The sequence below is a fragment of the Accipiter gentilis genome, chromosome 8 (genome assembly GCF_929443795.1).
Source record: "Accipiter gentilis chromosome 8, bAccGen1.1, whole genome shotgun sequence".
NCBI classification, from domain to species: Eukaryota; Metazoa; Chordata; class Aves; order Accipitriformes; family Accipitridae; genus Astur; species Astur gentilis.
In genome coordinates, this window is record NC_064887.1 from 39734371 (window position 1) to 39760261 (window position 25891).

The 25891-nt window shown below is 55.8% G+C and overlaps 3 protein-coding genes across 5 annotated transcripts in view; 1 reads left to right on the forward strand and 2 right to left on the reverse strand.

The window, feature by feature from the left end:
* Window positions 1-259: 259 nt before the first annotated feature.
* OAZ1 (ornithine decarboxylase antizyme 1) lies at window positions 260-4480 on the forward strand. The gene is given in 6 exon segments (XM_049808231.1): window positions 260-461; window positions 2957-3014; window positions 3016-3102; window positions 3233-3405; window positions 3842-3927; window positions 4051-4480. Coding segments are annotated over 6 exon segments (651 nt in total). The 5' UTR covers window positions 260-345; the 3' UTR covers window positions 4182-4480.
* Window positions 4481-4580: 100 nt separating this feature from the next.
* PEAK3 (PEAK family member 3) lies at window positions 4581-11672 on the reverse strand. Its single transcript, XM_049808378.1, has 4 exons — window positions 11282-11672; window positions 10340-10485; window positions 9093-10069; window positions 4581-8869 (listed from the first exon to the last, which is right to left on the reverse strand). The coding sequence occupies exons 1-4, from the start codon at window positions 11533-11535 to the stop codon at window positions 7874-7876; spliced, it is 2373 nt and encodes a 790-aa protein (XP_049664335.1). The 5' UTR covers window positions 11536-11672; the 3' UTR covers window positions 4581-7873.
* Window positions 11673-15323: 3651 nt separating this feature from the next.
* The window catches only part of LINGO3 (leucine rich repeat and Ig domain containing 3), a 28242-nt gene continuing 17674 nt past the window's right edge, over window positions 15324-25891 (reverse strand). For all 3 annotated transcript variants that reach the window (XM_049808908.1, XM_049808910.1, XM_049808907.1), the window contains one exon: window positions 15324-19185. In XM_049808908.1, the coding sequence (XP_049664865.1) occupies window positions 17334-19151 (1818 nt within the window). In that variant the 5' untranslated portion in view covers window positions 19152-19185 and the 3' untranslated portion in view covers window positions 15324-17333. The remainder of the gene's footprint in view (window positions 19186-25891) is intronic.

The window sequence follows — 25891 nt, forward strand, 5'->3', positions numbered from 1 at the left end:
CTATTCCTCCCCCCTCTTCTCCGGCCAGGCGCCCTTCTAGCCAATGCTGAACCCCCTCGCGCTGCCAGCCAATAGAGAAAGAGCTTGCTGTTCCGCCCCCCGCTCTCCCTTCAGCCAATGCGAAGCGAGACTATCTAAGGGACAATCGGGCCGTTCACCGGACGGGAGACCTTTCCCGGTCGGGGGCGTGGCCCGCTCCGTGGGGCGTTGCCGCGGCAGGAGGCGTGGCCTGGGAAGGGTATATAAGGACCCGCTGCGGCCGCGCTGCCATTTTGTGTAGCAGCGCCTGGAGAGCGGCCGGCGGGAGGCGGCGGAGGGTTTCGGGGTTCGGACCAGAGCGGCCGGATGGTGAAATCCTCCCTGCAGCGGATACTCAACAGTCACTGCTTCGCTAGAGAGAAAGAGGGGAATAAAAGCACCATCATGCCCGCTGTGCTGAGCCTCAGTACCGGACAGAGCAGGTGAGGGGCCAGGGCCTCCCTCAGCCTTCGCACCGCTGGGCGCTCGCCGCCTCCTCCCTTCCCCTCAGGGCCCGCCCTGGTCCTCCTCGTCCTTCGAGCGCCGGTCGCCTCCCCCGTGACCGGGGGGGAGGGGAGGGGTGCTCCGTGGCGGGTGGGGGAGGGGCGGCCCGCGCCGCCGCCTCAGCGCTGCGGCCTGGCCTCCTCCCCCGCAGAAAAAAAAGGGGGAGGGAAAGGGAGGAGGAAAAAAAAAAAAAAAGAAAAAAAGGGTTGTGTTTTTTTTTTTAAACGCCCAAGGCGGTGCCTGCCCGCTGTAGCGCCGGTTGCACCGCCCCCCCCCCCCCCCCCCCGCCTTTCCACTCCCCCCCCCCCCCCCGGTCCGGTGTGACTCGCCGCCGTGCCGGGCAACACGTCCCCCCTCCCCGGGTGGGGTGTGTGGGGAGGCTGCCCGCGGCCGCCACCCCCCGAGTCGCCTCACACACCCAGCCGTGCTGCCTGCCGCCATGTGCCACGTTAGCTGCCGTCTGCCTGCAGGGAGAGCTCCCGCCGCATCTCTGGAGTTGTCATAACGGTGGGAGGAAGGCGAGAAGAGAGCACACCGGCCCCTGATGGGAGGCGGCTGCTCCACCAGCCGCTGCCGAGAGGGTGAACGGGCTGAAAGGTGCCTGGAGACAAAAGCCAGGCTGGAGGAAGGGCCTGGAGGTGCCTTCTTCCTACCGGGGGGGGGGAAAACCCCCACACCAAACCAACAATTAGGCAAAGATACCGAAGGATTGAAAGCTGTTATCCCCTTATGTAATCGTAGATATTCTTGAAAACTAATCGAGGGTGCTGAACCTAAAGTAGAACATAAGAGTGTTAGGAGAGCTGTTAGTTTAAAACTAAACCAAAAGATTAAACAATCCCGACAGATGCTGGGAAGAAAATCGGTGTGACTGGTGTAGAGTGTTGGATGCTTAGGACATCAGTCTGCCTTGTATGAAGGAAGCCATGATTAGACTTCGTATGTGGACTATGAAAAGGGTTTTAGAAAGCCATTTTTATACTTGTCTGCTGTTTAAAGATTATTTTTTTCCAAGAGGAGTAAGTGCACACAAACATCACTCTAAAATACATTCTCAATTGCAAAGGGTAGGCAACCTTCATTATGCACTGCCTTTCATTGGGTGAAAGGTGAAATTGTATAAAGGATTGCCAGATGCACCCTCTGAACAGGGTGCTTAAAGGCTTATTTGTAAGGGTAATCAGGAATGCATAGTTCTACAGTCATTGTGAGATAAAATAAGTACTTAATGCTAGTGCTAAAGAAAGGTGTGTCTCTTTCAGAGAACCTAAAATAATGGATTGAATGCTCATTTAATTGAGAGCATGCCAATTTAAATTTTTTTAATAAAACTTTGCAGTTGCTGTGCGTTCCAGCATATAATATTTGACCCATGTGGCTGTTCAGTGCCTTTCTAATATGGATTATTCATCACAAGTTTCAAGCTCATTAAAAAAATGAAACTCGTATGAACTGTGCAAAATGGTGGATTATTTTGTACATGTTTATTCTGATTTGCAAATGGCTGCTGGCACTCACAGACAGGACGATTGTGAAAATTTCCCTAAGGGCCTCGATTGCTGCATCTGCTGAGATGACGCAACTCAAGAGTGAGCCTGCAGGGTGAAGGATGGTGCAGAGGGAGGGGCCAGTCAGCACAGCATTTGCTCTTAGTACAGTAGAAGGCTTATTTGGTTAAGCAGGCTTACATGGATGCGGTGGAACTTAGCATGCATGCATACAAGAAATATGTTTCATATCTTAAGAGGATAACATTCTCAACATTAAGAACTGAACTTAGCCGAGCAGTGTAAAATTGCTCTGAAGAATTCAGTAGAAAGCCTTGTAGGTTTTTAAATATTCAGGTGTGGTCTTGGAGTTAAAACTGGTGAATTAGCTTCTGAGCATGGTGAAAGCATTTGAGGTAGTGACATCTGTGAGACTATTTCATGTAATTTTCTGACCTTGAGCCAAGAGCGCTGATGCAAAGGTCTCGGGTAATTAGGGCCGTATATCACAAGGAAAATGATCCTTAACATGCTGGGCTCGTGCTAACTTTGAGAACAAGGTGGGGGAGAAAATGGGATTTTGAATATGTGATAGCAGAATCGTTCTTCTCTTGACATCAGGTCAAGCATAACTGCTGACTTGATACAGAAATGCACCTTGCTCACTTTAGCTGAGTATTTTCATCTCCAAGTTAGTCTTTTCCTCAAAATACTGCAGTAGTAGCTTTCTGACCCTTAGGGATCTGGGTGCAAGGCAGTGTTCCCTTCCCTGGTCTGGAGGTTCCTTTGTCTTGCCACTGGCTGAGGCTGCAGTGGGAGGAGTTCCTTTGGTCTAGGTTTTGGGGTTTTGATTAAATCTTGCCATCTGATCGCTGTTTAAAACCTAGAGTTCACAGGGTCTTGTCTAACACTGCCTGTTTGCCTCTCTAACTGTGATTCCTTTCTAGTTCCAGGGTTCCCTTCAATTGCTGTAGTAACCTGGGTCCGGGGCCTCGGTGGTGCTCCTGATGTCCCTCACCCACCCCTGAAGATCCCAGGTGGGCGAGGGAATAGTCAGAGGGATCACAATCTTTCAGCTAATTTATTTTATTCGGTGAGTATGAATAATAATAAACAGCTTGCGATAGTGAGCTTGAATGCATTTCTTGCCTCAAGCCTATTAATGGGAGTTATCCCTTCCCCAGAATGAATTGGAAATAACTTTGCACATATTACTACTACAGGATAATCGGCTGAATGTAACAGAAGAACTAACATCTAATAACAGGACAAGAATTCTGAATGTCCAGTCAAGGCTTACAGATGCCAAACACATTAGTTGGAGAGCAGTGCTGAACAACAACAACCTCTATATAGAAATTCCCAGTGGTGCTCTGCCTGAAGGGAGCAAAGACAGGTGGGTAGAATAAAATGCAGCTGCAGTTCAACTTGCCTCTGTCTTGAAGGCCTGTCAGTAGGGTGGAATAACACTTTACTGTTGTTGATGTTTGCTTTCATTGTTGTGAAAGCTGAAGTCTAGTTTTGGTGCTTGATGCTGTCTTGTAAGAGGCTGCAAGTAAGTGATCCTGGTTTGAGGGATGCTTCTACCTGTTTTGTGATTTCAGGCTGTGTTCTCAGGTACTGGGTGGCTACTTTTATCCACTGAAAACACCAGCCTGGTTCTGAGTCTGTCACTGCAGTTCTCCCTTCAGCTGCAACAGAAAAAGCAGGTTTTCTGTGTTAACTGAAGATTTCTGCCCTCAAGTTAAACCTAGGGCTCAGGGATCTCCTGTTGGTGTGAGTCTCCAACCACTAGCCTCATGTGCATTGAACGCCTTGTATTTGTCTTGCAGTTTTGCAGTTCTTCTAGAGTTTGCTGAAGAACAGCTTCGAGTTGATCATGTGTTCATTTGTTTCCACAAGAACAGAGATGATAGAGGTAGGTGTTGTAGCACTGTCTCTAGAGATGTGAATGCAGTATTTAAAGTTGGTTTTGGTGGATGCTTTAACTGTTGTACAGTATCAAATGGATGAAACTTGTTTTCTGCCTTCTTTTTTCTAGCTGCATTGCTCCGTACTTTCAGCTTTTTGGGCTTTGAGATTGTGAGACCAGGGCATCCCCTTGTCCCCAAGAGACCAGATGCTTGCTTCATGGCCTACACGTTTGAGAGAGACTCATCAGAAGAAGAATAGATTGCAATGTTTGCCTCTTAGAGCTTTCTTGTTGTCTATAAAGATGATTCTGTAGAAATTTTGTCAACATCTATTACAGTATATATAACTCTGTATGAAACGTTGTGACCAACTGCTCTGGTGGTGAGATGTTGAAAATTTCAGACTCCACATCTTTTTCTGGATTTGTGCGCATGTTGTGGTTGTGCAAATAAATGCTCCCTCCAAATTAGCAGTATATTTCTTGAAGTTTAATATTGTGTTTGTGATACTGAAGTATTTGCTTTAATTCTAAATAAAAATTTATATTTTACTTTTTATTGCTGGTTTAAGCTGTTTAAGACTTGCACTCTGAAGAGATGGCTCTGGAACTGCCCCAACCATTAAAGTTGCAGGTATGGAAAGGTGTTGGTCATTCTTTGCTTGGCTGGAACTCATGGCTATGATCTACCAGGACTTGAAATAATCTAGCAGTCCTGTAAAAGCCTGCTTTTAGTGAAAGAATGAGCAAGATGTCCACTTCCACTGGTAATTAGGATCCCTGCATCCCTGCTTGATCAATGTTTCATAAGACAGTTCAGGGCATGTGTTAGTTGGGAAGTCACAAGTGAAATGCTGAGAAGCACAGCTCATGGCTGGCTTGAGCTTCAAGTGTCTTGAGTATCAAATATGCAACTTTGATACTTGAAGTCTCAGTGTTACCAGTAACAGTGGAGTCTTAATGCTAGTGTGTGTTAAGCCTGTGGAATGGCTTGATGAGTACCTTGGCTGTGATCTAGGAAGGCTTGTGGTGCTTCTATAGCTAAATACTGTCATTGAGGCTGGGGAGACAAATTGTGGTTGAAGTGTAAGGAGAAGGGGCCATTGTGAAGCAGTGCCTGTTGGGGTCCACAGACATCTGTTAGTCTTTAGGATACTGAACAAAAGGCAAAATGGCTGCTTGTGTAGTGCTAGAATTAACAAAACTTGAGCTGAACTTACCAGAAATAAGTCTCCGAAGGGCTGTACTTTAAAGTATTGTATTTCTTTTTTCTTTCAGTACTTAACACTTGCAGCTTTGGAGGCTTGTTTGGCCCTGTTTGAGCTGATTATCTTTTCCTCTGTAAAACCTTGTAGCAGTAAATCCCTGGGATGGGCTATTTTACCAGGTTGTTAGGGTGTGAGTTGGTGTAAATAGGAGCACATGATCTTCATGTGTGTGCCCTGCTGGGGCCTGACATCCCCACTGAGCTTGGCTTTAGGAACTCTCTACATTGTGAAAAGTGTAAGTGAGGGGGCCTAAGGCTTGCCCCACAGGTCAACCCTAGGCTGGTGTTCTGGGCTAAGCAGTACTGGAATTGCATGGAATACACCAAAATGTAATCCCTGAAACTCCCGTCTTGGAGATGCAGCAGGGAGCAGATAACGTAGTGTAATCTGCAGCAGAAAGTAACCCCTGGGGCTGTGGGGCTGTAGCACAGCCGTCGCCTCTGCTTCAGGCTACGCTGCAGTCCAGTGAATGCAAGAGGTCTCCTTCCCCCAGGTCTTTTGCCGATTTTTTTGTGGCTGTACAATTGTGTTCTTCCTGTGGGTTTTTTTGGAAAGCTGTGAACTTGCTGTTTTTGGCTGGTCAAAGGCCAGCAAAGAAGAGGAGGTATGACCGGCGAGAGGGTGTTCTTCCTTTACTCAACAGGCTGGCAGAGGTCTGATGTTCATAAGCTGGTTCTCTAGAGAAATTCTTGTTTTTCTCTGTGATGCTGTGCCTGTGCTGCAGCCTGCTTTCTGTAGGGACATGCGAGACTGAAGAGGTACGTGGTCCTGCCTCGAAGGCTGCGGTCCCTGGTAGATGTCTTGCTGATCTTGGGTGTTCCAAGCTGCTCCTGGCAGAAGGAGAGGGGGCCACCCAAGGTGGAAACCAGAAACGGGTGCAGGGGATGCTCAGAGGTGCTGGCCTGGGGTAAGTGCCAGCAGAAGCAGGTTTTGTCTTTGTTTTTCCAGGATCAGATGCCTAAGGTGGTTTTGGGCCAGCTGCTGCTGAGGCACGGGCTTTACTGCCATCTTGTAGTCACGCAAGATACTACAGGAGAGGCAGTGAGGACAGCATGGCTGGGGCTCATCCAGGACAACCCCTCCTGCAAGTTTTTTGGCCCAAAAGCCCATACTGAAATTTGAGCAACATTTCTGTGGACCGGCCATGCTTGGGCGGTGACCGTGTCGGGGTTTGTGCGGCTGAAGAGCTCGGTTTTTTGTCGTCCCCCCCCCCCCCCCCCCCCCCCCCCCTTGCTCGTCCAGCTTCGGTGGGGAGGTGGCGCGGCCAGGTGCTGCTCTGGGAGGGAATGGTCCCCCACTGTTCATGGAACCTGGCATGGAGGGGCTGTGGTCTCGACTGGGTCTTCGGCCCCGCTGCAGCCCCGGTGATGAGGCTGCTGCCTGCCCACACTCTGTGGGCAGGGTGGGGGGCAGAAACCCACCGACCAGGCGAGCTGGGACCATGCTGCTCTGTGGTTTCATCTTGGGGGGGGGGCATGTGTGTGTCACAGCTCCGATTTACTAGGGTTTTGGGGTGGTTTTTTTTTGAGCTCAGGGGCTCCTAGGAGGAATCGTCCCTGATCCAGTCATGCCGTGGGCTCTGGTGACTGCCTGGTGTGCCGCTGCACACATCCTTGGGCATGCCAGGGCTGCCCCAGCCGTAGCTGCGGGGAAGGTCAGGACGGTCCATCCTGCTGTGTGCACAGTGCATGGAGGCTGCTCTTCCTGCTGTCGAGTGATAGCTGCGAGCAGATTAATAATTACTTAATAATAATTTAAATGACCTGAGCGGGGCCTTGCATGGCGCTTTGCTGTGATGGTCTCTTGACATCCGCGTGGGTTTGGGGACCAGGGCGCAGATCCCATGTGGTGCTGCGTGTTTCGTACCAAGTGGCAGATGCAACGGCCCTGCCTTGGTGCAGCCAGAGACCGACCCTGCAGCCTTGTCCCTGGGTGCAGCAGCCGTAAACTGACCCGAGCTCTTTACTAGACGCCATCGAGGCTGTTCTGGCTAATCACCACCCGGCAGTGAAGTTTGGCTTTGTGTTTCTCTCTGGATGCATCACTGGGGTGTGTAATGCTGTCAAAGAAGCGCATAAAGGACCAGTATTTAAGAGGCTCAGCTCTGGATTTTATTGAAGCTGTGTGGCTGCTGTATTTCCCCCTTTAAAACGTCATTTATATTTGTGACTATGCCACAAATTGTTTCTAGAAAGAGCAGGCCGTATGAGGTATTGTGTTTCTCCTTTGCTAACGGTGCATTAAGGTGAGCTGTAATGTGTGGCTTTGCATTGTTACTTAAAACAGTGAAAGCCTCATGGCCGCAGGAGGGGTCTGAGGGGGTTTTGTGCAAAGTCTAAGCCCCATAAACATTACTCAGGATAATCAGCCACTAAACTGGCGCTTGATCCTGTGGCTTCCATCCAGCCGTCTTTCCTGAGATGCTCCGATAAACTAGATTCACAGTATCAAACAAAAATTGGTCGAGGGTGTGAAAACACATCCTGCATTGTGGGAGCCACGGGTGGGAGTTTGGTCCCAGCTTCATCAATCATGTGCTGTAGGGGAAGCAGGTTTGGGAAAAACAAACAGTGTTTTCCCAGCCAGGACCCTTGGGTTCCTTGTGAGCTGGTGGATTTGGCGAGGTCCTCATGGGCTCTTGGCTTCGAGGAGACCTTTTGGGTGGGCTGAACTTCAGCTTGCCTTTAGGGAGTGTAGAGAGCCTGGGTGACTTGGTAGAGCGTGTGTTCGGTGACCTCCTTGAAGTACTGGCAGCACAGCCACTCCTCAAGGCCGGGGCTCCCCACCGCCCCAGCTGAATTCTCCGCAAACTTCAGGAGCAGCAGAGCCCTCTTCACCTCCACCCAGCTCTGGAGCAGGGTGAGGCTTTTCTTGCTCCTGGCAAAGAGCTCCTGGCGAGGCCCCCAGAGCAGGACCTGCAGGATGCTCCTTGCCTGCTCGATGGAGACCCTCTTGCAGGGATCTCTGTGGAGAAGCAGCATGGCCAGATGCTTGAGTCCAGTGGAATAGATGGACCGGGAAGGGATTTCAGGAAGTCTATTGCTTCTGAACCCCAAGGCGTTCTCCAGAGAGATGTCCACATGCAAAATTTGATAGATCAGCATGCCTACATTCAGCTCATCTGCCACTGGGGAAGGTGGTACAGCAAGCCCCTTGGTCCAGTCCTGCTCTTGGCTGGTAGAAGAAGTTCTTCGCTTGTCTTTAACCTTGAAGAAGCTGCTGATGAGCAGCCTTGGAAGGGACAGCCCCAGGGATGCCTCCTTGCCTTGCTGGCTCCGGGGAGGACACGGGCACTGCACCAGCAGCAGATTCTCGGGGCAGAGGTCCCCCTGCCCCACATTCTGCACCCGAAGATGCTCCAGCCCCATGCATACCTGCAAGAGGAGGAGGCAAGCCAGGCGTTCATAGTGCCCAGGGCTGGTCCTGTGCAAACCGTGGGATCCCTTCACAAAGCCCGCCAGGGTCTGGTAGGGAACCTCAGGAGAAATGAGGACCTGCAGGACAGGGCGGGTGGCAAGACAGGCTGGGTCCTCTCTGGAAGGTGATTGTTCCCCAGGGCTTCCCGGGAGCACCAGCTCCTGAGGGAGGCGGTCAGTGAAGCGGCCGATCAGGTGCTGGATGCTGCAGTGTGCCCCAAGGGAGCTCTGCACCCCCAGGCTGGTGCAGCACGGCTTGGGGACCTGCAAGGAGAGACAGGGCATGGCCAGCTGTGCCAGGACGGAGCCACGGGGTCCCTCGTCCTGGGCCAGGCCACCAGCCCTGGTCTGACACACGCATGATGCTGGGCTCCCCCCCTGCACCCTCTGAACCTGCCAGAATGGCTTTGAGTGAGAAATGGGAAAGGAGATGGGCAGTGTGACCTCCACGTGAGCTGCAAAGCTGCTTTGATGGGTCTCATCCTGCACTGCCTGAGGAGCCAGCTCTGCTCCAGCCTCTATTTTGCGTCTGCTGGCCCCTCAAGACCACTTGCCAGGGCAACTCTCCCTGTGGTGCCATTTGCCTTGACGTGTCCTTTGGACCCGTGGGAGCTGTTGCCAGCAGCGCTGTCTCATTTAGCAAATGCAGAAGTAGGTGCAAAAAGGGGAAGTGCCTGCGTGACAGGGGGGGTGTCAGTGGAAAAGTCAGCGCTCCCAGTTCATGCTTGCCTGTAGCACCGCAGCCCCCCGTGCTGCAGGAGGCCACCTCCCTCTGCACCACCCTGGGTATTTTCCCCAATTCCCTTCTTACCTTGGCCGCAACCACCAGCTGGGTTTGCTCAAAAGCAAAGCCCACTCGGAAATACCAGGCGTCCCTGCTTTCGCAGCACGGCTCCCGGTCCAGGATGCTGAGCGCTGCCCAGCTCTTCCCTGCCAGCTCTGCCTCCAGCAGCTGCTGCTGCTCCTCCGGCCCTATGAGCTCCTCCTGGATTCGAGCCGAAAGCCGGGCCAGGGCGGCCACCTGGCACCCCAACACCACCCCGCACACCCCGGCCGGGCTCTCCAGGAGCTGCCCCAGCTCTCTGTCCGCCGTCCCGAACGTCAGCTCCGCCAGGCTGGGCAGTGGGACTTTTTGCACGCTGCTCCAGGCCACCGATTCCCCCAGGCTTTGGGACTTGGCCAGGGGCTTCTTGGGGCCCCAGGAGGGTCTGTCCCATGGTGGGATGGAGCTGGGAGCCCCCTCCTCGTGTGGTGGGATGCTGTAGAGGATGCTGCTGGCCCATGACGTGGGGTTGTCGCCCCGATGGTGCTGGGATGGCCCCTGCTCCGGGAGGGACTCCGCTCGCTGGAGCTGTTTTTTTGGCAATGGGGGAGGCAGGGGGTCTCGGTTGGGCTGAGAGGAGGGTCTCCCGGCTCCTTCCCCTCGGCTAGCCTTGCAGGGGACGAGGTGGGCTCGCAGCTCTCCTGGGAAGGGAGGAAGAGACACAGCAGGGCTGAGACTTCCCTGGGAGGGGGGATGTGGGGGAAGAAAGTGGGAGATGGACTGGGACGGGAGTACAAGCACGTCGTTACTTGCCCCGCTGCATATTTCCAGCCCCAAAGCGATGCCCAACACCAGCAGGGTGATGGACGGGTATCGCGGGAGGAGGACGGGGACGCTGGCGAGGTTTGTCCCCACCGTCTGAACCGACACCTCGGCGGGCAGGAGGACAGTGGGGTCGGGGTTTCACTCACCCACGTTGCTGTAGATGAGGGCTGAGTTGGGGGGCCGAGGCGGGCAGCCCCCCGGGGTGTTCGGCATGGGGGCAGGCAGTCCAGGGGCACCCAGGTCCAGGCTGCAGCTGCGGGTTCGCAGGCTGCCCCGTGCCTGCATGACAGCCCTGCACGGAGCCAGGAGTCAGTGCTTGCCCCCCCACTCGGTGGGGGGGGGGGTGTCTGGCTCCTTTCGGGGCTGGCTCAGGGGAAGAATAAAGAGAAAGGGGAAGCGGTGGCTTGGGGAACCCTGCCTGCATGGTTTTGGGGCAAAAGAGAGGTGGCTTAGTGACTCCAGCTCCTGCACTTGGGGGGTCCTGGGGGTGCTCCTGATCCCGAGGGGGGGGGGGGCTCAGGGGGCTTCACATGCGCTGGTTCACACCCACACGGGTGCAGAGGTGGGGATGTACGCAGGGGTTCACGTCTGCCGTCCCTGTTGCGTGAGCGGCCGCGGGGTGGACACGATGGTCGGAGAGGTGTGGGATAAGAGCAGGAAAAGCCTTTGACACCCCCCAGCCCAGGTCTGGAGGGGGCGGGGGGGGGCAGGACAGGGTGGTCTGTGCGCGGGGAGGGAAAACAAAGAGCCCGTTAAGGAGGAGCGCAGTGGGAAGAAGCCGTCCGCAGCCCCCGCTGGGGTTTCGCTTCCCCATCCTGGCCAAGCTCAGCGCAAACCTGCAGCTCTGACCCTGCTGCCGCAAGCGGTACCGAAACCGCAGTGGCTTTCTTTAAAACCTCTGGTTTCTGCTGGGGACATCACTCGCTGTGCAGCTTCAGTCTTTGCCCCTCTTTGGCCCAGCTTGGCCCCCATTACCACCCCGGGAACTGGGGATTATTGCCCTGCCTCTTGCCAAAGCAAGCACGGGGCTCACCGAGGTGCTACTGGGAAGCTCCTTTTTGGCCCCCATTTGCAGAGCAGTTTGTTACCTCTGAGTTTTCCCTGGCAGTGGTGGAGGCCTGAGGGGCTCCAACTCCATCTCCCGGCTCGGCATCGGCTCCCGCTCCCCGTCCCAGGCTCCCCCAGCGCTGGCCATGGCACCGCTGGGAATCGGCCTTGCACAACTCACTGCAACCCCGCTCGCAGGAGGATGTTCTTTCAAAACCGAACTTCTCGCAAGTCTAAAGGAAGCCGGAGGCTTGGCTTCGCTCCCTGGCAGCCCCCGGTGCTGCTCCGGGTCCATAGGCTGCCCACGGAGGCTCTCGTTGCAGCTGCAATAATTGCATCGCTTTTGGTGCAACCTGTTGCAATGGGTTTGCTTCCCCTGAGCTGCTCGTGGAGGATTTGCACTCCTCCTCCCGAGCTGCTTTCTGGATGGCAGCTGTATTGAAAGGGGGGATTTCCACGGTAAACCCCGCTGCAAATTAGGTAATTAATTCCCTGCTCTCCAGGTTACTCTAGATGGATTGGCAAGGTGGAATTTTTTTGTTTTCTTCAATGTTTTCTGCTGGGATTTCCTGCAGCCATTGCACAAGAGGAGCCCAGTGATTAAGAAACACTTTTTTTCCTCCCAGAGCTTTACAGGCACTGATGGAGCATGAAGCAACACAACTCAGCTGCTGAAAAAAAAAATAAAAGAAAAAAAAAAAATCCCCCCATCAGTGTCTGTTCCCTCTAGGATAAAGTTGCTTTTTAACACTCTAAACCCCCAAATATTTTAATATCTCCTCCCTTCTATTCAGTCTTTGAACTAATTAGCAAATAACTAATGGCAATTGCTCATTAGCAATTGGCCTGGGTGGGTGAGCACCTCTGCCGAGAGCTATGGGAAGCCACCTTCAGGGATTTCTCCTGGGAGCACTGAGGCTGGGGCTGAGCAGGCTTTGGGTGACATGGATTTGCATGAAGCAAGTGGAAACATCCACCGTATTTTCACCATTTGTGCTGGACTGTGCAACCCTGGGAGGTGGCACGGGCACCCGTGGGACCGGCCACCTCTCCAGGGCTTTGGGCGGACGGTTTGGGGCTCGGTGGGTGCTCGTGAGCCACCCGCTGCGAGGAGACCACCCTCCTCGGCGGTTTCCTCGCTGTGTATTTTGCAATCCGTATTTCCTAGCCAACACCAAGCAAGCCAGTAGGTTTGTGTCTGTTGGCCCGCGGCGCTTGCCGAGGGCTGTTTCTGCGGTGCCGAGGCCATATGCTAGAGCTGATAAAAATATGTGTTGGGGTTTGAGTCATGTTTGAATCCGGCACTAGCTTGGGGAGGATGTGCAAGACTTTGGGAGATGATAACCTGCATCGGTACCCACACGGTCCTGCCCACGCTGCTGCCTGCTTTGCCGCTGGAGCTGCTCATCCCTGCGACCCAGCCGGCCTGCAGCCCGTCTCTGCAGCCCAGCAGTGAGGTTTGGCTTTGTGGTGCTCCCTCAACACGTCATCTAGGGCTATAATGCTGTAAAAATAAAGAATATAAATGGAGCATTTAAGATTCAGCAGGATCCTGGGCTTATTGATGGTGTTCAGTGACAGGGTCAGTGTATATATGTCCCTCACCCCAGTAAGTAATTTATGTTAATGACTGTACTACAAACTGTTTTAAGCAACTGTAAATCTATTATTAGAAGCATCAATATTTTTCCCTAATGAGTAACGTGAACTTCAAGCTACACCAGAGACCATCAGGAATAAAAGTACAGAATTAATGCAATGAATGTGGCCCTACCAAGCTAGAGAGAGGTGGCACGAGCCCGGAGGAGCCCCAAAGCGGGGTAGGCAGGCATTGCCTTTTGCAGAAATATTAGCTGCAAATTTTCTGATGCCTCCTATTATAATAAAGGAGACAATGCCACATTTAAAAGCAACTCAAGCCCTTGAAAAGGACTGTGATTTTATATTGCTAAGCCCTGCGGGACTAGTAAGCAAATGCTAATTTGCTTCTCCGAGCCACAAGTCACCCCTGAATCCATCGGTGGGTTCCTCTGCCTCTGCCAGGCTGGTAAAGTGGCTGCAGGACACTGATGGCAATTGCAGTCTCTGGTCCAGGGGGTGCCAAGCTCTTTGCCCGCCTCCCCAAGCTACGCAGGGGTGGGATTTGGGGAATTGATGCAGGGAAGTTTTACTTAGCTGAAATCTTTTTAATTTGTAAGGAAATTGGTTTCTCTTCCCAGCGGGAGATATGATCTTTAAAGGCACCCGCTGGAAAATTGCATTTTTCTAATTGGCTTTATTTTTTGGTGGTTGTTTTGTTTTGGTTTTTTTTCCCAATTTATTCTCAACACATCACTGCTGTGGGGATGCACTGTGCCCGGCTCAGGGCAGGTCAGAACAATACCTGTGGCACTGCCTGTGTGGGAACATGGGCTGGGCACAGCGGGCACCAAAACTACCCAAGACGGTTTCTCAGCAGCTTTGGTCCTGGCAACTCTCATCCCCCAAAAGCTGCTGAAGGAGCGGGTGGGCTCAGCCCACGGGTGTCCCTGAGGCCGTGATGGACCCAGTCCCTTCGGCACAGGCACGAGCTGTAACCCCGACCCTTAACCTCCCGGCTGCTCTTGTGCCATGCAGTAATTTTTTTTCATGCAGGAAACAACAGAAAAACCCCGATTTCCTCTTTTACTCTCCTGACAGCCCTTGCCCCCGCTACGGGGGCTGCAGGAGGCCCAGGGTGCGCTTATTTTGCAACCAGGGCCACCCTCCTTCACGCCTGTGAGGCAGGTGCTGGGAGCCCCCCTGGGTTCCCTGGGAAATTTTGGGGTGCAGAGGCTGGGAAGCGGCCCAGGGCCCTTTTCTCCAGCAGATGGAGGCGTTGCTTTGCTTCTACCACCCCACAGGCTCCCAGTCCCCATCCCAGTCCCATGCTGGGAAAGCTGGGACTGGGGGTTGGCATGGGGGCAGGCCAGCCACTGAACCTGGAAGGAGGGAAATGGGGGGATTTCAGGGGGGGTGTAGCAGCCCCTTTGCTGGGGACACAAGGACAGATGGTGCCCAGCCAGCTGGGGACACTGGGCTGGCCGAGCATCTCATGGGGATGGCGATGGCAGCTCGGCCAAGGGTAGGGATGGCCTTGCATGGGGCAAGGGTGTCCCCTGGGGCTGGCGGGATGGGAAAGGGGACCGAGAAGGTCACTTCAGTCTTCCTTAGAAGATGGACAACCCCCCCGGCCCCGTGCCACTGGCTCCTGCCCCTTGACCCTACTGCAGTGCCCCTCTGTGCCTCAGTTTCCCCAACCACAGAGCTGAGGCACGGTGCCCAGTTTTCCAGTCTTATCAGAGGGGCTGCGCGTGTGTACGTGCCCGTGTGTGCACACTCTTGTGTCTTATGTGAATCCTTTTCACACTCCCCCAACCCTGATTTCCCTGCAAGCAGGAGGTGAGGTGCTGGCTTTGCACCCTTCAGCTTAACTGCATCCTTATAAACACTCTATTAATAATTAATAATAGATTAATAGCAGTGGCAGTTTGTTAACACATGCGCATTAATCATTTATTAGTTATTAATATGGACTTCAGTACCCTCTGAAAGTTGGTTTAGCATTGTTTATTAAGGGTTTTCTGGGGCTGATGGTGGTGATGACCAGCTGATGGGATGCAAATCCCAGCAGAACTTGGGGGGGGGGGTAATGTCTGCCTGAACCCTGGGACTCCCTTGGGCTTGCACCAGGCTGGAGCAGGTCTGGAGAGCACAAAGGCACGAATCCTGCACATGGTGCAAGCAGCTCTGACTGCCCTTTCTGGGTCCTATCCAGCTCCATGCTTGCACTCAGCCCTGCTCAGGCTTTGTCCACTGATTTTGGCTTTTCTTATTTGAGGCACATGGAGAAGAAAAGGGGGGAAAAAAACCAAACAAGCCACAAAAGTCCCCCCCCTTTTTTTTTTTTCTTCCCCCCCCCCGCAAATACATTTCACATGCTCATTACATATAAAACTCTGCCGGGTCTCCACTGCCCAAACTTGCCTTTGCTCCCGGCTGCAAGGGTCCGTGCCCGACCCCCTCCCCACCCCTCCCACCCTCCCCCAGGTAAAAAAAAAAAACAAAAAACCAACAAAACCCCAGACACCGAACAAGGGCGTGCGGGTGAGGCCGGTGGGACCCCTGGTACGACACGGCATGCACGGCTCGGGGAGCGAGGGGGCATGCGAAGGGGCTGTGGGCAACGGCCAGACCCATGGGAGGGGATGGATGGGGAGAGATGGGCAGCATCCTGCCCCAGGTTGGGGGCCAGATCCTGGCAGTGACCGGCTGCAGCCCAGGCAGGTGGGAGCAGCCCGGGGAGCACCTTGGAGAGGAGGGCTGGGTGCTGAGCTCCCCCCCCCCCCTCCAGCTCCTTCCCCCCTCTTCTCCCTTGGGGTTCAGTGGGCGGCTGGGAGGTACCCAACACCCATGGGTGCGAGAGCAGGATGGTGGTGGCAGGACGGGGTGCAGGGGACGACCCGAGCAGCCGTTCTCACTTGTGCTCTGATGCAGAAAAGCTCACGGGGAGGGGGGGGCACAGCCCCGACCCCTCGGGAGCTCCTGCCGCCGGTGCAGCCCCAAAGACCCGTGGATGCCTGGCAGGAGATGGGCAGCTGCCTTCTCCAGCTCCGGGCCCAGCCTGACTGCCGCCGGCTGGAGAAGGGACATCCAGGTCGGGGGGACGTGCCCACAGGAATGGGGACAGAGGTGGGAGCTGTTGCAACCCCCGAGGGTGCACGTGGGAGGAGAAGAAAGAGGAGGAGGAAGCGATGGGCTCCCTGGCCCATCATGGTCTCATCCAGGCTCTTCCCTTCCAGCTGAGCCAGCTCTGCTCCTTCTCTCACCCAAAAACCTACGCCCCCTGAGCCGAAGCCAGCGCTGCCCCAGGCAGGGGTGGGAGACGAAGCCGGGAACCGTCCCCGCAGCAGCAGGGAGCGGAGCCCGGGGACACCGACCCACGGTCCTCAGCGCTGGAGGGTGCAGGATCCAGGTGATGCGATGGAGGTGCCAGCTGGAACATTCTGTCGGTGTTTGCTTTTGCCATCAGTTCCCAAGCTGCTTGTTCCAAGCCTTTCTCTCCTCTTCTTTCCTGGGTTGTACGGCCTCCCTGCACAGGACGAGCCAGCTCCTGCTCTCCTGCAGACTTCAACTTTGCAAGCCAAAGAAAATAGACCCAAAAGTGCCTTTTGCACCTGTATGAATCCCGACCCCGCACCCCCTCATTCCCACCACTTGCCGGTGGCTTGGGCAGATGCAAAGATGGGGCCTTGCATCATCCTGGCGCTGCTCCTCCTGATGTTAATGACCTTGGCCTTATTTTGCCTTTTTTTCCCTTTTTTTTCTTGCTGACATCCCCTCACAGCCCGGCCTTGGGTGGGTTATTATTGCTTGTGCAGGAGCGTCCCTGGGCTCCTGCGTTTGCAGATGCCACGTCTTAAATCCACCGATAGGAAGCTCTCAAGGCACGGCTGTGCCCAGGGAGGGTCTGGCTTTGCCAAGGGGCTGGGGGACACTCCCAGCTTGGCACAACCTGCCCCAATGCCCCAGTCCTGCATTGCCCCGGAAGACTTTTCTCTTGGAAATTCATTAAAAAAAAAAATATTTGTTGGACCAAAAAAACCCCCAACAACCAGAAAAGAGAAGAACGATAAACAACCACCAGGAAAGTTTTCTGGAGGGTCTCTTAAAAAACAAAAGGGAAAGGGGGGAAAAAAAAGAAAGCAGTTTTTTTTCCCAGGCCCAAACGCTGCTGACCTCTTGGCTAGAGAAATGCATAGTTGGTAGCAAATATGTCGGCTACATTGGGAGCCCCTGGAGCCGGGATGGCCCCTGAGCCATTGCACCCCGAGGGCTCACTGCGGGGCCGGGACAGCCGGGGTCATCGCGCCCCGACCCTGAGGTCCATGCGGTTCCGACTCTGCTGGCCCGCGGTGCCTCCGGCACGTCTCCGGCCGCATCCCAGCACAGTGAAGTCCTGCTCCCAGCCAGCCCCAGAATGTCGCTGGTGCTCCCACCACCCCCCTCAGCCCCATCCCACCGCGGCCGTGCCCGGGGCCAGGCAGCAGACAACAGTTCTTCTCTGGGAGAGGCTCAGATCATCTTCATGTTGAACTTCCTGGCTCCTCCTTGGCCGGTGGTGGTGGTGGGACCGTCCACCTTGCGGAAGGAGTACTCCACCGAGAAGTTGTTCTTGTGCTGGCCCCGGCCCCGGCTCCAGACGAAGAGGAGGAGGAAGCAGAAGAGCACCACACCCAGGAAGGTGATGCAGCCCATGGCCGTGGAGACCAGGATGGTCTTGAGGTCCAACGTAAACTTCAAGAAGACTTGCGTGTCGTTGTGGGAGGTGTCGTTGAACTCGCTGAGGTACAAAGTTCGGTTCGCGTAGTGGGAGCCGTCGGCTGGCCGCCCCTTGACCGTCAGGGTGGCGAAGTAGGTGTCGTTGCCTCCCGCGTTGCTGGCGATGCAGATGTAGGTGCCGCTGTCCTGCACCTGGGCGAAGCGGATCTCCAGGGTGCCCCCGGGCAGCACGGTCGCCCGCCCCGTGCTGCGGGTGGTGATCATGCGGTGCTGGGGGGACACCCAGGCGATGGAGGGGTCCGGCTCCCCATCCGCCCGGCAAAGGAAGGACACAGACTGCCCTTCCCGGGCCGTCACGTGCTGCAGCTTCCGATCCCTTATCTTGGGCTTCTGGCAGGTGAAGTACTCGAAGAGCACGGAGTCCGGGAAGTCGCGCAGGGCATTGCCCTGGATTTCGGGCGGCGAGGAGCACATGGGCTGCTGTCCATCAAAGTTGAGCGTTTTCCGTCGCTGGAGGATCCAGAGGAGGCGGCAGTCGCAGGCCAGGGGGTTCCTGTCCACCCGCAGCGTCTCCAGCGTGTTGACGGAGTGGAAGGTGCTCTCCTCCAGCGTGGAAAGAAAGTTGCTGGAGAGGTTGAGCAGCCGGATTTGTCTCAGGCCGGAGAAAGCCTGCGGCTCCACGGACACCAAGAGAGCGCCCACGATGTGGAGCTCCTGGAGCCGGATGAGGTCTTTAAAGGAGCCCTTCAGCACAGTGCTAATGGGGTTGTAGGACAGGTTCAGGTAGCGGAGGTACACCAGGTTCCTCAAGGCAGCGGCGGGAACGGCCGTGATGTTGGTGTAGGTGATGGAGAGTGAGGTGAGGTTCAGGCCCTGGAAGCTGGTGGGGGAGACGTCTTCCAGCAGCGGCCAGTTGTCGATCTCCAGCTGCAGGAGGTTGTAGAGCTTCTTGAAGTTTTGGTCCTCCAGCGCAGAGATGCTGAGGTGCCGGAGCCGCAGCACCTCCAGGTTCTGGAGGTAGGAGAGCGACTCAGCCGAGATGGAGGTCAGGTTGCACTTCTCAATGGTCAGCTGCTCCAGGCCGAGCAGCCCCGAGAAGGCCCGTTGGGAGATGTACACCAAGTCGTTATCGCCCACCTCCAGGCTCTTCAGGTTTCGCAAATCCTGGAACATGTAGTCCAGCAGGATGACGAGTTTGTTCTCGCTGATGTCCAGGAGGGTGAGGTTGGTTAGCTTGGTGAAGACCCCTGGGGGGATGAGCTTAAGCTGGTTTCCCCGCAGCCGCAAGGTCTGCAGGTTAAACAGATTGCTGAAGGCGCCCGGCTCCACATTGGAGATGATGTTCTCGCTGAAATCCAGCTCCTCCAGCAGTGGGTATGGGGAGAGGTCCCCCGGGTTCAGGCAGCGGATACGGTTCTTGTTGAGCTCCAGAATCTTGGTTTCGGTGGGGATGCCCTCGGGGATGGTGGTGAGCCGCTTGCGGTGACACACCACCGACTTGATCTGCGGGGCACACTCGCAGCGGGCAGGGCAGGCTGCCACCCGTGGGGGGCTCAGGAGGACCAGGTGGAGGACCAGGACCGGGAGCCAACATGTCATTGTGTAGAGCATGGTCTTATGGACTCACTACCATTCTCCCGTATGCCTGGAAGGGAGAGAGAGATGCGGAGTCAGCGGCGAGCCAGCAGGGAGGCTAACAAAGTCCTACTCAGCCCCAGATCACCCGTCTGTGGGCTGAGGCTGGAAAACGCTCCCCAAACCATGGCTCATGGTGCTGACAAGGTCCCAGCCCCGCCAGGAAACTCTCCGAATCCCTTTCTCAGCCCCTAACGTGTGACCCGGTGACTGTACCCTATGCAAACCTGGGCTAAACAAGCCTCACTGCCTGCATGCACCATTAGGAGAGCAGGGAAACTGAGGCAGGGGGAGATATTTGCGAAAGGAGACACAGCTGCAGACCCACATCTCAGCCTCTGCCTTCCTGCTGGCTCACACCCACCCCACACCGCTGACAGTGCACACACAGGCGTAGGGGACGGTGAATGCAAGCGTCCCAGGGTAACGGGGGACACAGACCCCCCCCAGGGCAGTGTAGGAGCAAAGAGATGCAGCCAGAGGCCTTGCAAACTCATGACACAGGTGGGCCACTACATCCCCTCTGCTCCCCGTGCAGCTGCTGTGAGGTTTCATCCAGCAGCACAAATCCTTCCCAGGTCCCGGGCTCGGTGAGGTCCCGCAGGACAGGGAACACTCGGTGCTGCACGTAGGGACCGGTCCTCCCTTCCCCATCCCCAGCGTCACCCTCTCGGAGTGGAGATTAAGGCAGCTGCGGGAACAATCTTCGCAGATGAGGGATTAACGCCGACCTTGCGTAGCGCGGTGCCCCGGCTGCCCTCCTTTCCAGGGATTAGCACTTTGCTGCCGCTTTCCCTTTTCTCTGGTTCCCCTTTCCCTGCTCCGTGTCCCTTTCTGTGCCCCAAATCTGCTGGGGTGCCACCATGCCGGGAAACGCACCTCCCAGCGCTGGTGCAAACTCCTCAGCCACCTTTCTCTAACGAAGCACTGTCATTAACCTAATTAAGTGGCAGAGCTGTTCAGTTGGAATGCTGCAGGGTGTTTCCAGGCCCAGCGAAGGAATGCAGGCAATTTGGGGGGTACCGAGAGCAGACCCAGCTCCTCCAGCCACCCCTGCAGAGGTGCAGCGAGCGGTGCAGGTCTCAGCCCTGTGCTGGGGGCAAAAGGCCCAAAAAGAAAATATCCCAAATGAGCTGACTGATGTGACCTGAAGTGGTTCAACATCTCCTGGGGTTCTGTCCTCACTTCGGGTCCCCAAAGCAGTGTGGGGGTGAGAGCCTGGGCAGAGCATCACCACCAGTGCCACAGCAGGGTGCCCACCAAAGCAATGTGGGAGCACCAACCTGGCATGCCTACCTCCACGGGAAGATGCCCACCATGTCCTGGCAGCCCCCTCTTCCTCTTCATCCTCCTCCTCTTTCACCTCCAATTCTTCCACCTCCTCGCTGCCAGGATTTATTTGCTTTGTGCCTTCCCAGGTGTCTCCTGGACACTGCACCTCATGGGCAGGAGGCAGGAGCATCCTTCTCCCCATCTGCTCTCTATCAACAGCATTTATCCGCGCTCCGGCTGCCCTCGCCGTGCCAGCCCTGATTCTCAAGCGAAACCTGCCTGACCATGGGACATCTCCGTCTGCACAGACTCAGTCCCCTGCCTTCGCCGTTTTCCAAATTTTCAACAGCCCAGCGTGCCCATACTGATGGTTTGAAGGGGCAGAGGGGCACCGACCCCTCCAGCACAGGGGGCCATGATCCATCACCCTCATAGCACTGCGACAAACTGGTGAGAGCACTGGGATAAACTGGTGTGCGGTACCTGAGGAGCAGCCTGGCTGGCTCCAGCCCTTCTGCCCTTGGGGAAGCCCAAGCCGTGGCTCTGGGAGCGCTGGACCTTGCTTCAGGGTTTTTTTGCCCAAGCCCTACAGGCACACTCCCTTCTGTCCCTCTGGGTGCGTTGGGGACCCCAGACACAACCACCAGACCTCAGCAGGACATGGGGAGAGGGGACGGGAAGATGCGATGTTTGTGGCTGCTCAAGCCTATTGCGGCACTGCTGCACGTTCAAGCCCATCTCGGTGCCACCTCGTTGCCCAAAAGCTTCTGAAAAGGCCAAACTTCAGGTGGCTGGTGCTTGGTTTAGGGGGTGATGGAGGGAGAAAGGAGGAGCTTCTGCTCATCACTGGCAGAGATGGTGGGAACTGTTGGGGCAGGCTCGCAGCAGGGAGAGAATGAGCCATGGAGACCCCAGACCTCCCCGAAGAGGTGACCCTGATGGAGCAGGGATAGCAGGAGCTGGCTCATCCCAGCTCTTCTGCCCAGCATCTCCTGTACCGCATGGCCACCGTGCTGACAAAGGACACCAAAGGCCGGTGTCACCCTCCCTCCTGTCCCCCAGGGGCTGGTGGCATGTGGGAATGGCCTCGGGGGGCCGGGGGGGGGCTCCTGACCTTCTCTATGCCCACGTTGCAGGGAAGGATGCAATCTCCATGGATAATTTCCCGCCCTGATCCTATTACCCAAGCTGAGCAATTCTCTGGCAATAAACCCATTGCTCGGTGCAATTTAAGAGCCGCAGGAGATTATCTTTCACAGACCTTTTTTTTTTTTTTTTTTTTTGGTGCGTGCCTTAATTTTGCCACATTTCCCTTTTTCTCCCAACGAATCAAACAGAGAGGGAAGCGTTATTATCTTTCACACAGCCGCAGGGAGGGGATTAACAGCTGGCCGAGATGCAGCATCGGCTTTTTTTTTTTGCCGAGGGCAACGGGGTGAGACCAGAGACCCCACTGCTGCCCCCACCAAGCATCCCAGCCCCTTCCTCCCCACTTGCCACCCACGTAGCCCCTCTCTCCAACATTGCTCAGGCATCACCCGTTGCACCAAACCCCCCGTGTCCAGTGACTGGGGGTCCCCAAATGCCACCTGGGCACCGGTGCGGGGATACAGCTGGAGCTGCTTGGCAGCCTCTGCTTTCAAGGAGGCCGCTCACACCCGTGTCCAGAGCCATTTTGCGATCGGCTCTGCCTGGCTGGTGGCCTCGGGAACCCCGGCTGGCTCTGGGATGAGGCGGGGACAGCTTTGCTTGGTCCCCCCCTGGTTCAGAACGCTCCACTCCTGCTCTGCCACGGACCTGGATGGGAAGGATGCACCCAGGCGCGACCTGCAATCCCACAGGAAAAAAAAACCCTCCCAATTCGTTGTGACACTTATTTTATTTAGCGTCTCTATGCTAAATAAGTATACCCAGGCACCGCTGCCAGGCTAATGGTCTCCCACCCTTGGCTGTAACCTGTGCCCACCATTATTACCTCCCTGCCAGGGGCTGGGGGGATCTGGCCCCTTCCCCTCCCCTGCCCACGGCCGCTGTGCCGAGGCAGCCCGCGAGCATGCCAGCTCTCTGCCGTGTTCATTATGAATGAGCCCGGGGTAACCGTACTCCACTTTTGGTTACTACTTCAGCCACCTGATCCTCTAAGCAAAGGTATGATCCCGCTGGCGTTGTTTTACCCGGCAGCCGGGGAGTGGGAGCTGCAGCCCCCGGCTCTCCTTCCCCCTCCGCAGCCAGCGCTGAGCATCGGCTGCCCCGCAGCCCCCACCCATGGGTGCCCCAGTGGAACTGGGCACGGCCCTGACACCCTCAGCAAACCCCACGGCAGGGAATTAATGGGTGCCAGCCGAGCCCCCTCCCAGCAAACCCAGGCAGATACGAGCTCCGGAGCAAGGAGCCGAGGTGGGCTCTGCCCCCGCGGGTCTCTGCCGGCTCCAGGACATCCCACGGAAGCCACCCCAGCTGCAGAGATCCTGGGTCCCCTGCTGTGACAACCAGGGCCCCACGGTCCCCATCCAGCCCGGGCAGAGCCGAGCACAGAGCCGAGCAGCGCCGTTTATTAATAGCTCATTACTCTGATAGCTCAGCGTTCTCTGGGGCTCGCCTGGCCCCTGGGGAGCGAGGCCAATTAAGACTCTACTTGAAGGCCTAGATAGAGGCTCTTCTTCACGTTTAATTTCTTTTTAAAAATAACACGCCTCCTGCATGCAAGGTTGGGGAACGGAGCCAGGAAAGCCCGAGGCTGAGGGGCTGCAGCACGGCTGGGGGAAGCAGAGCAGAGCAGACCACCTTTGGCCACCTCTAAGCCCCCAGGAGCAGCCCCTTCCTTCCCTCCCTCCCCACCAGGACGTGTGGCCACCGAGCCCGTTTTGTCCCAGCCGCAGGCAGCACGGTGCTTCCCGGCTGGCAGAGGTCAGAGCGCGGAGGAACCGGTGCTCTCCAACCGCCTCGCTCTCAGCTGCTCAGCCGCTGACCGACCCGGCTTGCAGGTGGGTTTTCACTGCCTCGCACCACCACTTCTTGGAGAAAAGGAGGTGGCAAGGTCTCTTCCACACCTTTTGAATGGCTCCTGCTTTGGTGGCACACTCTTGGCACAGTCAGCTCCTCTGAGAGCAATTGCTTCTCTGCTGCCATTTCTCCCCTTTTCTGAGTAAAGACCAGAAAATAAGCCAAGGTTGTTATTTCTAGGTTCCCCTGGTTTGACATCATGCAAGTTCAACTACTTCGGTCAAAGCAATGGCTTCTTTTATTCATCCACTGACTTGCAGGGTGCAAAATGGTCCTGCCGAGAGCTTCTCCTTCAAGAACCCCACTGCTGCTGCTCGAGTCCAAGCTCGTGTTATCCCTCCTTCACGGGTTCTGCCTGGGGAGGCCAGGAGCACCCAGGGGAGGTTACGTGCTTGGGATACGGGATGCTGCTCCACTTTTCCAGGGGATGCAGGGGACCCCAGGAGAGGGTGGAGACCCCCAGGTAGGGGGGAGCAAACGGGACAGAAAGTGATGCTGGGACCCCCATGCATTTTGGAAAGGCTCATCCTTAAAACACTGACAACATAATACAAGGATAATATCAGTGCCCCGACGCACAGGTGACAGGGAGGTGCCGGTGCCAGCGCATCCCAAACTTGGCACGAGACAGGAGAGGGCTCCGACAAACACCAACGGCAGCCAAACGCTGCTGGAAACACCCTGAGCGATGCCTGTTCGCTGCTGCCCGCCCGAAAGCCGGCAGCCAGCCCTGCTCTGGCAGCGAAGCATCCCAGCTGCCTGCCCACGGCCGCCCTCGCTCCCTGGCTGCTCTCCCCCAGCCTGCGCCAGGCTCCGTGCCAGCGGCTCTGCGGAGAAGGCAGCGCCAACCACGGCTCCGCCGCGCAGACGGCGGCACCGCCGTGCCAGCGTCCTCGTCGACATCGTTGCCCCGCTCAGCCCCTGCGCTGGGGCTTGGGCTGGATTTGGGAAGCAGATGGAGTGGCCGAGCATCCCCTGCCGAAGCAGAGTGGTATTTCTCCTGGCTCATTTACAGCTTGCCAGGATTGCTCAGGGGAGAGCGCCGGACTCTCCGTCAGCACGAGCTCCGTGTGCTCCCTGGTCCTGGGGTATCAACTAAACAAGATCTCGATTACCAGGAATGGGAATATGGCTGCATCAAGCAGGCTCAATGGCTCGTCTGGGACTCAAACCATCCAGAGCTACTGGCACGGGTTTGGAGCGGAGGACGGGTGCCCTGAACACAGATGCCAACAACTTCCATAGGCGGGTGCCAGGCTGAACTCTGGCCCCAAGCTCTACCCCCGGGCTGGGAGCCTTGGCCCAGGTCTTAGGGGAAGCCCAGAGCCAGAGCTGCTGCGGGACAGAGCTCTTCAAGACCAGAAAATGAGCCCAGCTCCCCAGTCCTGTGCCAAAGCCTGTGCAGACGTCTGCTCCTTCCTCCCTGATGGAAAACCCCGAACCCTCAATTACGCCGTGCAACAGCTAGCAAAACCAAAGCCTCCCGCACATGTTTTTGGGCTGCCAAGGGAGAAAAATAAGGTCCCTGGGAAGTCTGCTTCATGCTCAGCTCTCGCTGGTGACACTGCTGACGTTGACCTGTGGCACCCACGGGCTGAGGCTGGCTCCTGGGGGGACTTTTAGGCATTTTTCAGAGCTGACAGAGCAAACTTCCACACCCGAATTTGAAGTCAGGGATTTGAAGCGTGTTTTTCCAGCCACTGCCGCAGGTGGCTTTGCTCGCAGCAGAGATAGTTACTGGGGACATTTTCTGGGGGCATTGAAATGAGGTGACCTGTGCTGCTCAGTGTCTCTGGGGTTTCTTGTGCCACCACCCAAAAATAAACCTGTGGCTCCTGCAGCTTTATTTTATCCATTGTCTTGAGTCTGCAAAACCAGCAGGTTTGTGGCCACACTGAGCTTGGAGAAGCCCAAGAAAAGACCGGGGGCACTGGGAAGATGGAGGTGACAGGGAAGAGCTGAAGGAGCATCCCTAGTACCTTCCCTGGCTCCAGGGGTGACACCAGCAGGTTTCTCCCTCTGCTTAGGGCAGCAGAAACAACCCAGCTTAGGCTGAGGAGTGGGAGAGATTAAATCAGAGCTGAGGCATAAACTAAGAGGCAGAAAACTCGGAGGGTCAGAGGAGGCCAGTGATGTCTCTGTGCCTCGCTCTGACGAGGCTCTAGTGATCAGGCAATTAGCAAATCAAGCATGAGAATAATCCAGCTGAAACAGGGAGAGGAGGAGAGAGCTGGGGGTAAGAAGGAAGAAAATCAATCACCAGACCTAATGGAGAATTATCTAGCAGGGAGTTATTCCTAATCCCATCAGAGTCTGACTGGGAAACAAATTCTCCCGGCTCTGCCGCTCTCTCGGTGCACCCAAAGCATGTTTTTCTGGGTCAGCTCATTTCCCAGCAAAGCTGGGCTGGGCAGGCAGGAGGGCAGAGCTGGGGGAGCAGA

Bases quoted from the DNA above. Each gene is read 5' to 3' on its own strand.
- PEAK3 (XM_049808378.1), bottom strand. From the start codon at position 11,535: ATGGACCCGGAGCAGCACCGGGGGCTGCCAGGGAGCGAAGCCAAGCCT. The intron at 10,486-11,281 runs GTAACAAACTGC...GGCTCCGTGCAG, and splicing joins CTGCCAGGGAAAACTCAGAG to GGCTGTCATGCAGGCACGGG. The intron at 10,070-10,339 runs GTGAGTGAAACC...CTCCCTTCCCAG, and splicing joins CCTCATCTACAGCAACGTGG to GAGAGCTGCGAGCCCACCTC.